The sequence below is a fragment of the Crocuta crocuta genome, unplaced genomic scaffold (assembly GCF_008692635.1).
Source record: "Crocuta crocuta isolate KB4526 unplaced genomic scaffold, BGI_CrCroc_1.0 scaffold72, whole genome shotgun sequence".
Taxonomy (NCBI): domain Eukaryota; kingdom Metazoa; phylum Chordata; class Mammalia; order Carnivora; family Hyaenidae; genus Crocuta; species Crocuta crocuta.
Genome location: NW_027529427.1, coordinates 456,184 through 467,643, shown reverse-complemented (window position 1 = coordinate 467,643; position 11,460 = coordinate 456,184). Strand labels below are relative to the sequence as shown.

The 11,460-nt window shown below is 37.8% G+C and overlaps 1 protein-coding gene across 1 annotated transcript in view; it reads right to left on the bottom strand.

Annotated features, from left to right (window-relative positions):
* The window catches only part of LOC144227345 (ovostatin homolog 2-like), a 49,493-nt gene that overhangs the window by 2,141 nt on the left and 35,892 nt on the right, over positions 1-11,460 (bottom strand). Inside the window, exons 24-33 of the mRNA XM_077758960.1 lie at positions 11,214-11,390; positions 10,139-10,220; positions 9,354-9,510; positions 7,071-7,145; positions 5,843-6,008; positions 4,636-4,847; positions 3,248-3,457; positions 2,686-2,810; positions 1,499-1,589; positions 844-912 (exon numbers count right to left, since the gene is read on the bottom strand). Coding sequence (XP_077615086.1) covers positions 844-912; positions 1,499-1,589; positions 2,686-2,810; positions 3,248-3,457; positions 4,636-4,847; positions 5,843-6,008; positions 7,071-7,145; positions 9,354-9,510; positions 10,139-10,220; positions 11,214-11,390 — 1,364 coding nt within the window. The remainder of the gene's footprint in view (positions 1-843; positions 913-1,498; positions 1,590-2,685; positions 2,811-3,247; positions 3,458-4,635; positions 4,848-5,842; positions 6,009-7,070; positions 7,146-9,353; positions 9,511-10,138; positions 10,221-11,213; positions 11,391-11,460) is intronic.

Sequence of the window (11,460 nt, the reverse complement as noted above, 5' to 3'; positions counted from 1 at the left end):
TGGGCGGGGGGGTGGGCTAAATGGGTATGGGGCATTAAGGAATCTACTCTTGAAGTCACTGTTGCACTATATGCTAACTAACTGGGATGTAAATTTAAAAAATTAGTAATAAGAAAAAAAGAATTATACATCTACTCTGTGTCCATACGATGTAAGGTGCTGTGAGGAATGAAAAACGGGAAAATAATATTTCTGACTTTAGAGTCATCCTAGTAAAGTAGCCAAGGCATATATGAATATGCTTGTTAACTCTTATTAATATGTTAACTAAATATCATTAGAGTTAACAGGGAGAAGATGGATAATCAGTGGGATGGAAGAACACTGATCATCTTTAATGTCCCATATTTTTTAATAAGACCTATCATATATACAGTTTATCCTTGACCAACATGGAGGTTAAGGGCACTGACCTTCTGTGCAGTTGAAAATCTGCATATATATTTTGACTTTTCCAAAACTTAACTATAAATAGCCTACAGGTGAAGAGAAGCCTGACTGATAACATAAACAACATATATTTTGTATATCACATACTGTATTCTTACAATAAACAAATCTAAGGAAAATGTTATTAAGAAAATCATAAGGAAGAGAGAATACAGTTACAGGATTGTATTGCATTCATACAATAAGAACACTTGGGTAAAACTAACCCATGTGATTCAACTGTATATATATTCATATATGTATGATTAAATGTATGTTTAATTAAATGTATGTTTAATCAACTGGATATATATTCATATATGTATGATTAAAACACAATCATTCTCACATTTGTTCTCTCAGAGAACAAAAGAAAGTCACAGAAGATAAAAAAGTAATTATTGCTCAACTTACACTTTCCAAGTAGAAAAGAACATGGTCATTCTTGACTTCAGTCTTCGTCACTTGGCCATTGTTTTTAAGCTTTAAAGAAATTGGCAGGGAGGGATCAAGAACAGATATTAAAGAGTATCTTCCAGTATTGAATGTTTCATGCTTTTTGCTTAATCAATTGTCAGGAATCCATTTTATGGACGTTCCCTTATGCCATGATATATTTTTTAAGTTTATTTATTTATTTTGAGAGACAGAGAGAGAGTGTGCACGCACAATCAGAGGAGGGGCAGAGAGAGAAAGGAGAGAGCAAGAATCCCCAGCACGCTCCGCTCCTCACTGCCAGTGTGGAGCCCAACAAGGGGCTCGAACTCACGAACTGCGAGATCATGACCTGAGCTAAAGTCAGATGCTTAACCAATTGAGACACAGGTGCCCCATGCCATGGTATTTTTATAAACACAAGTAGGAACTAAGTAAAGAAATAAATTATGAACTGTGGGGAAAATGACTGCTAATTGCTACCATCCCTCCAGTGTTATAGCAAAAACAAATAAATGAACTCTGAATACATTTGTTTAAAGGAAGAATTGCACGATTTTGTTTTGCTAACAAATTATTCCATCTGTACACTGAGGCCTTTTCTGTGCTGAAGGTTTAGGCTTCTATTATTTACCTCCTCAATGGATGCCACGACTGGAGTAAATCCTGACAGCATTTTTATATCAACAAGGACCATATTGGAGTTATTGCGGATTCCAGTATATCTGAAATTTAAAAACAAACACAAGTTTAGACAACTGTCTAGGAAAGTGACCTATCTAAAGGCAAGGATGGTGGACACCTAGACACCCAACTGTCTATACATCTGAAGCAAAGGCAAAAGCTGAAGAGGGAATAGGGTGAAGAAAATCATTCTCAAACATCTGAGAGTAGGCACAACTAGAACGATAAGGTGTGAGAAGATACAAAGGAGCATAAATTGGAGTAAAGAGTGAGTCATCTGGATCCATAATCCCTCCAATCCCTTTTGAGCTTACCTGAGGCCCCCAAATCATACATTTTAAGCAAAGCTGATAAAATTATATTACATACACTTCTGTTGGCCTTAGATTCACACAATACTTAAAGGATGCCTTTGTTTAGAAAGCGAGATGTTGGCAGAATCTTAGAGCAGACATAGCTCTAAGTGACAATTACATCCCTGACTCTGGACAGCGTTGTTGGGACACAAAGGTGAGGTTTCTGCAGTGTATGTGGTTCTTATCTTAGCTCTGATGTTTAAGAGATTTTCATTTGGAAATCCTCAGAAAATTCCCCCAGACTAGTTTTACTCAGGGTTTCTCCACATATTAACTAGGATTAAAACTCCCTGGCCTCTTTAAGTTGTATTTTAATTCAAGAGAATGATTTTGTTGACTCCAAAAAATAAACATCTAAAATTTTGCTCGACACAGTTAGAGAATTGTCATTTGTAAGTTTCCTTATACTGGCCCCCGTGCTTGTATTTAGGAGGGGAAAAATATAGTATCTCTGTTGTCCAAATCTGACAGGACTTACACACACACACACACACACACACACATACACACACACAGAAGCATTGCTGAACTATCAGTGTGGCAGAAGCATTCAAATTTAGACTTGCCTACAATACAAATCATACTTGCGTAAGTACTAAACTGTGGTGTGTAGTCAGAGAGCTATAATGTAACTATGCTATTGAAGTATCACCACCCACATATGAACTCATCATGGTTGCCATTATTAATATTTATTTTGCTACTGTTTAAAATAATAACAATATTATTTTTAATCTATCACCCTCTAACCTGGGAGTCGATGTCAAAATGGAACACTTACTTGAGGGTTACTGTCAGGTCAAAATTACTCTGGAACGTATCTGAAGAGTTTTTCTTTGTCATTTCCAAGGAAAGGGAAAATCCAGATGCTTTCTTAGGTAGTAGTACATTATACCTCAGGGTAGCCTAGAAAGAAAAGCCAGTCATAAGAAAACCCCTCCATGTATTCTGAAGTAAGAATTGAAGGACTTATTTTTCCTCTACTTTTCTTTTTAATGCACTTTATTTTATATCTTTACCATCAGTGAATAAGGCTAAGTGTAATTGTTCAGTTTTCAGGAGATGTAAGAACTTTACATAATTTAATGGAAATATTGGAATGCTTTCTAACAGTGGCATTCCTCGAGAAACTTCTCTGTTACCCAGCTATCCATAGGAGTGAGTATCTCTTCATAAAATAACTTGCATTTTCAGCTATTGATTAGAAAATATCAATGAGAGAAAGAATGGAGATAATAATGAAAATATACAATGGTAAACTAACTATAACTAAAAGGATAGTCTGATAGTCTGGTTCTTTAATTGGCAAATACTTATCTCTGCCTCAGGTAGATTTCTATTACCTGGATAAATGTACAACCTTGTCCTTCCACATCTACTGTATGCTGTCCATGTGCTTTTGTTAGTTCAGAACGCTGGACCAGTAAGCGATTGTCACTGTTAACCTGGAAAATCTCACTGGAGTCTTCACTGCTAAAGGTGACAGTGTTTTGGTCATTAGAGAAGGTGAAGTTCATGTAGCGGGTCATGGCAAGAAGACAGACTGCAGTGTCCTGCAAAGAACAGTAGGAGCAAAGATCTGAGCTCTGTTATGTTGCAATATTAGTCATCACTTGACCATGAACTTTAAATCAATCCATGAAAATAGTCCTAAGACAGGTCAACCGACCATGAAACAAATCCTAAATAATTGGAAAATACATTAGCCTATGCAATTGCTGCCATTTAATCTTCAACCCATCTTAATTAGATTTTAGTTTAAAGGATTTAATGACCTGTAATCTCTGTTGTTGAAAATGGTGCTGAATCTTTTCTAAAAATTAAGGTGCTATGTTCTTTGGCTGCCTTGGATAATGCTTATGCCCAACAATCTTCAAGGAAAGGAGTCAGAATCCAAAAAGGATGTTGGGAGATTCACTAGCATATGATTTTATTCAGAAACTAAGACTAACGCAAAGGAAGTATGGAGGGAAGTAAAGATTTCCTTTGTGGGAATGAAACTGCATTTCTTTGACTTTTAATTTTTTTCCTGTTGAGGAAAGACATAAACCACTGTTTTTAATACCCATTTCTTTTGTCACTCATTACTTTCATTTGTTTTTCCCAATGTGTACACCACAGAAATAGAGAGAATTTTTTTTCTTGGTCAATACATAGTATCACAGTATTATGGGATATCTAACTTATCATCAAGACTCTGATGCTTATGACAACAATCTCTTCTAGACTTATATTATACTTCTGCTGTGAAAATGGATGTATAAATCAGTCATAAATTCCTTGAAAAGAAGCGTTTGTTTATTCATTTGTATATAGAGCATTCTTGGTAGAGTTTCTGTTACACAAGAGCTGCCCAACAAATAGTTGTTGACTAAAGAGTAGGATACACAATATCAAATATTCTTGGTCTCAGAACATATTTTCTATGATTACCTTTGCTATCTAAATTATTAAAGAGTAGTATCTCCTTGCATTTAACATATTATTATTATTATTATTTTAAAAACCTTTAATGTTTATTTTTTAGAGAGAGAGAGCATAAGCAGGGAGCAGAGAGCGAGAGAGACACAGAATCCGAAGCAGGCTTCAGGCTTTAAGTTGTCAGCACAGAGCCCGACGCGGGGCTCGAATCTACAACCCGTGAGATCATGACCCTAGCTGAAGTCTGACACCCATCCAGGCACCCCAGCATTAAACATATTATTATTCATATCAGGCCCATGTCAATCACCTGAGTGGAAGAGAAACCCCCATGGGAATTCATCTGCTGGGCAAGCCACTGCACAATTTTACTCGCATAGGTGAGGTCAGGAGCTTTCTTGGAAAGAACAGCCAACAGCACATAACAAGTCTTCTCAGTCTCAGCGGAGGGTGCATGAGGAGTAAAGAATGGGGATGCTTCTGTCTTGGGTTTCTTTGCTCGCTCCCAGTATATTACATTATCTAAGGAAAAGGAAGAATTGTCACATAGTCTCTATAAATACCACCGATTACACAGAAGACCAGTGCAAATTCCATTTAGGGCCTCTGCTGTGGGCTGAGGTGTGTTTTCTCAAGATTCACATATTCTAGCCCTAATGTCTGGTATCTCCGAATGTGACTGTATTTGGAGATAGGGCCTTTAAAGAGGTGATTCGGTGAAAAAGACACTGTTAGTGTGGGCTCTAATCCAGTATGACTAGTATCCAATAAGAGGAGAAAATTTGGATACACAGAAGGGACACCAGATAGGCAGGTACACAGAGGAAAGCCCTCTGTGAAGACAGAGGGAGAAGATGCCCATCTATCAGCCAAGGAGAGAAATCTCACTTGTTGAGACCTTGATCTTGGACTTCCACCCTCTAGAACCAAGAAGATAAATTTCTGTTGTCTTTTGTTATGGTAGCCCTAGCAAACTCATATGGCCTCCGATAGTAATTCCCTGAGGTTAAAAGCAGCATGTGATTGGGTCACACAAGCAGTAATTTTGGTCTATGGCATGGTCACCATGGTCGATTTTCTGTATTTCACTCATTTGAAAAGAAACTGCAGAAAGGAGAAAGAGCGAAATAGAAAACATATAATGTTCTTTATTTTATTTTCATTGATTTATAAATTTTATATATAGAGAATACACATGTGGGGGAGAGGGGCAGAGGGAGAGAGAGAGGGAAAGAGAGAGAGTGTGTGTGTGTCTTAAGCAGGTTCTGTACTCAGCAGGGCTTGATCCCTTGACCCTGGGATCATGACCTGACCCGAAATCAAGAGTCGGACGCTCAACTGACTGAGCCAACTGGTGCCCTATTGATGTTCTTTAAAGAAAAAGGGGCACTGAGAAATTTCCTAAGAGAAATAGAAGCAGACCAGTGAAGACAGGGTTCCTATAAGATTGCTAAGTAAGTTTCATTTCTTTATTCTCAGGGCCATCCCTCTTGGTAAAAGTGAAGAGTAATACTTACTTGTTTTGGTAGCGGATTGATCCAGGATCTGGAGTAAGGATTCCACTTGCTCTTCTTTTTCAGCTAATGCAAAAGCGTAAGCTAGAATTGCATGATTATAGCCATTAGAGACACCATGTTGCAGTGCCTCCTCTAGGCAAAAGAGTCCATCTCGTAGAGCAGGAAACTAGTCAAGGAGAAGAATAATAGACTTTAAAATAATACCTGAATACTTTATAAGCTTGCTGACTATTTAAACTAATCATTCTTGGGGCGCCTGGATGGTTCAGTCAGTTAAGCATCCGACTTGGGCTCAGGTCATGATCTCATGGTTTGTGAGTTCAAGCCCCACATAGGACTCTGTGCTGACAGCCAGAGTCTGAAGCCTGCTTTGATTCTATGTATCCTTCTCTCTGCCCCTCCCCCACTTGTGCTCTGTTTCTCTGTCTCTCAAAAATTAAATGTAAAAATAATTTTTTAAACATAAACTAATCATTCTTTAAAATGTGTATGATGTATCCTTGAAGTATATTTTCATAGAAACTTACTCATATACATGTATGTATTATATTTCATAAATATTGTCAAAATTCAATTTTAATGGCAATCTTAGTATTTGGGAAATAAAATCTAGTAATACGAAAAGCACATTTTTTGTATCTCATCAGTAATAATTAATACCATGCATCTCTTCTGTGTGACAAAGTATATTAATTTAATTTTAGACCTAAGGTATTTTACTCAAATGCCTAAAAGACAGCCTTATATTTCCAAGGATGCTTTTCGAGGTATACTAATTACCCTGACAATTCCTGTTATCATAGCTCAGGAATATATTGGTCAGTCAGATCATCTGAATTTGGGATTAGGGGGTAGCCAACATGATCACACTTAAGTTGAAAATGTTTACATACTGAATTGGTTTGACAGTCAGAATCTTAGGTTACATGTACACATAGAATAGGGATCCTGAACTTCATGGCTGAACTTCAGGAGATATCTCAGTACCTGATATGATATGAAAAGCTTGTGTATGTGTGTGTACATCTCTTTTCCCTAGAGCTAAACTCAAGTGTCCATCAGAGGTTTCTAGGAATCAGAAAACCTTTGAGCAGCTCTAACTTAAGGAGGGGTAATGAATCTAACGCTCTCGTGATGTCAGTCTAAGGATTTTAAATCACTCTGAACTTGTAATGTATTGAACATGCATTTAACTGGCTGGAACTCAAGGATGATAGTAAAGCCATACGGTGAAATTGAGTCCAGCTTCAAGGAACGCTCCAACAATATATGCAGTGAGTAAAACATCCTCTTCTTCTACACCCTAAACACAAAGGAACAATTAATCACACAGGATAGTCGACCACACAAAAAAAGAGCTATTCTTCTGACATGAAACTGAGTATGAAAGAAACATGGAACAAGCACTCGTATTTATAAAAACACCCTAAATGTCCTTTTAAAATTAAATTGTTAATAACTATGTTATCTGAGTAAGAATCCATCAAGATTCATTACACTAATGAAAGAAGAAAAAATACAATTCATATCAAGTATATGAGTGACAATCTGTTTACATGACCCGGTATTGAGCGTGAATTCCAAATGAGTCTTATGGCTCTGTTTTACTCTGTTTGCTGTTAATTTGGAAAAGCAGACACAGAATTTCTGTTGCCATCGAGCAGAAGGTTGCTGCGAAGCTGCCTGAACATCCCTGGAGAAGTATCCCTAGGAGGTAACAATAGTCAGGTCCCAAAGATTCCTTTAGTGTAAAATCAGAAAAGCTAAGCAGTTTGTAAACTGACAATGCATAACAATGCAGTAGGGAACTTAAGCATTAAATAAACTGGTGTTCACACAGAGACTGTGATTCAAAAAGTCAGGAATAAGACACAGGGACATGAATGGGTGATCTAATGATATAAATGCATAGCATTCAGATGACATTTGAGATCCTCTGATCTGGCATAAACCTCTCATTTTCTCTTTGTAAGGAAAAGGTGACCTCCTTCTTCTTCAGAAAATGAGTAACTGAAGAGCTCAGTTTTCAAGGTGCGAATAACTGTAGAAAAGAACACCAAAATAAAATGTAGGGGTCCATTTAAATTATAACAAGTTCTATCACCATTCTTTTGCATCTAGGTTCTTATTTTTCTGTTGCTTCTTATTCCTTCCCAACTCAACACACACGCGCATGTGCGCACACGCACGCACACACACACAGACACACACACACACCCTGAATCATGGAAAAATGAGTGGGTAAGATCAGACAAACTGAAGCAATGATCAGTAATGAGCCCAGTAAGAAGAAAGCTTGCAAAGATGTTTTAGAAAAGAACATATACAATTCTCATTTTCTACATGAGGACAAGAGCTCTTCTCTACCAGGGTGCTCCTATTGTAAAGAAAAGATTAGAAATAATTTAAAGATATTTTTCTAGGGACACCTGAGTGGCTCAGCCAGTTAAGTATCTGGACTTTTGATTTTGGCTCAGGTCATGATCTCACGGTTTGTGGGATCGAGCCACGGGTTGGGCTTTGTGCTGACAGTGCGAAGCCTGTTTGGGATTTTGTCTCTCTCTTGCGCGTGTGCACTCTCTCAAAAAGAATCTTTAAAATAGTAAAAAAAAAAAAAAAAGACGTTTCTCTACACTACAAACAGTACGACAATTTGGAAAACATTGAATTAAAATTAAATACCATACAGAGTGGCCATTTATCCATATTTTGAAGCTTGACATTTCAAAATCCAAGAATAGGTGTGGTGATTCTAAACCACACAGAAGGAAAGCCCCGAATATTTTAGGTGATACTCTGGCATGCTAAACAATCATGAATAGTGCTTGCTTTCAGAGGGAAATACAAACATTAGGAGAATAAAGAATGTAGAGGATGGAATGGAGATGTACAGCTATCCTCAAAGAAAGGAAACCAGAAGGGAAAATGCTGTGTGATTTACCTACATACGAACAGGGAAAGGGACGGGTTGGGCCCCATCAAGGACATAGTTCATCTCATTTGTATTTTGACCTACAGCCACCTAAGCCTTTATCCTTTGACTTGAGAAGGCACTGGAAGAGTTTCACCGAAATACCGTAAATGACTGGATATTCTTCCTGAACTTTCTTGCCATCCACAAATAGGAATTAATTCCCTAATCAAGGTTTCCTCCTTTAACATGCTGTCTGGCTCCAAATTTATGAATGTTTCCCTTCTACATTTCTTTTTCCCCCCCGTCTCTCCTTGTTTTAGTTTATCCACTGCAGGAGACTAGTTCTATGGAAGAACTAAAGGCTGTGAGGCAAACAACATATGCAGGAGGAGCTAAGTCTCTCTGGGGTTAAGATGCATGTAGGGGAATGAGCCATTTGTTGACCAACAAGCCAGGAACCTATGACCCTGGTGGACTCAGAAGGGGTAATATTCACAGGAAAAATACTCCTGTTCCAGATGAGTTAGACCAGAAGTAGGAAAAGCAGGCGATAACAATGGTGGAAGCAAGGAGAGCCTAGTTCTGTTCATCTCTCACCTCCCAGGCATTGTTGAAAAGCTTGCCATCACTTTTAAAGCAGCCATTGAGTTGCTGTTTGCTTGAAAGCCAGATAAAAGTCTGTTTTTGAACTTGCTCATCAATGTAAACATATTCCTTCATTTTCTCTAATGTCTTAAAAGTCAGGGCACTGAGCCTGTAACACAAAAACACTTTTTAGACAAAGGTGAGATAAGAAAGAGGCTTATCTTCAAGAGGCTTATCAGCATTGTTCCCTTTGATAATGGATGCATCTAAACTGGCTCATGTTGACCACAAAGAATTTTTATGGATAGTGGATTTTTTTTTGGGGGGGGGGTCAGGAAAATGCTATGAACATCAATATGTGATCAGAAGAGTAGGTAATTTCCAGCATGTTTCCACACAAAGTCCTTGCTTTTGGTTCACTGGATTATCCATACATGGAGGCAGAATGGGTTTAATTAGAAGTTCTGGAGCCTTCTAGTTTTACTTTCCCCTCTCCTGAATCTACACGGCTGTCTGAGAAATATAGACTAACCTGTGGCATTTGTCACAAAGTTAGGCTGTGGAAGTACAGGAAGTTGTCATTAAATGATCAGACTGCTAAGCAAATTGTCATGGTACTTTAGGCCTATGGTTGCATTAGAGTTAGAATAATCAGTTTAGTTTATGCAATTCACCTCTGTAAATTCACTTTGAAACTCACTCTGCTTCCAAATCCCACCAAACTTAACCCCCTCAGGCTCCCCCAAGCCCTGTTCGGCTCACTCCTATAATATTTTAAAAAAATGTTTATCTCTTACCATAGGCTTCCTTTCTGATTACTCTGCCAAAACACACTATATGAGCCATCAAAGTTTTTGAAAGACAACTGCTTTTGGTAACCTAAAATAAAAAAGTCATTGGAAATTATTTTTCCACCTACAAAAATTAGAAGAAGAAGAATGGCCTAGTACAGGCCCCATGTTTGGCTTTTAGATAGACAGACAGAAATTACTAGGACGAGCATTTCAAGTTGAATTTATGAAACTCAGATTCTCTATCCATAGTGAGAAAAAATAAGTCCTGCTCTATAGGGTTTTAATGACAAGATATTCCATGTGACTATGCCTAGCTCAATCAGTGGCACTTAACTAACAGTTTAATACCTTTTCCTTACAGTTAATTTACTTCAGGGGTATCTTTCTGAAAAGAAAACCTGAAGATATTATCCCCTTGAATCTTTCCCTGATGTCACATTTTGCAAGGTTTACATACCCTTTTCCCCATACAAATCCAATCACTTCATTGCAATGGAATACAACGGAGCAAACAAACACAGAACTTGATAAGTGAACTATTTAGAGCTACTACTAGCTTTTTAAAAATTTTTAATAGTTTATTTATTTTTGAGACAGAGAGAGACAGAGCATGAGCAGGGGAGGGGCACAGAGAGAGGGAGACACAGAATCTGAAACAGGCTCCAGGCTCTGAGATGCCAGCACTGAACCCAATGCAGGGCTTGAACCCACGAACTGGGAAATCATGACCTGAGTCCAAGTTGGATACTTAACCGACTGAGCCACCCCGGGCGCCCCTACAGCTACTATTAGTAACAAGAGTCACAAACTAGGTAGCTTGGCAAAATGTTCAGATGAAAAAAAAAAAATGGGCTCCTAATTTGAAAAGCTATTGTTATAATCTGTGAAGCTAAATGACCACACAGATATTAATATAGAAGTAAAAAAAAAAATAGCTAGGACTCAGAGTACCTCCGTTCAGAGTCCATATCCACTTTTCTCCCATGAGATAACCTCATAATAACAGCTTTATGACATCATGGTATTAGTGACAATTGATTTTATGTATTCTGGGTAGAAATTGCTTAAATAGTCTCACCGGTAGACAAGAAGAAGAAAGCCTTAGATTTAACTTCCTCTGTCAACTGGTTGGTAGATTTCAGATAGTCCAGGACATAGGTATCTGATGCTAGTAGGGCAATATTCTGTTCTCCACATCCATAGGGCATTTGGAGAAGATTTTCCAGATTGTGCATCGCAAGTCCTAGAATGTCTCCTAAAAATAAGAAAAGCAGAAGGTTACTACTGCTTATGGTTGGCATCTCAGCATTAATAATGGCAGATAA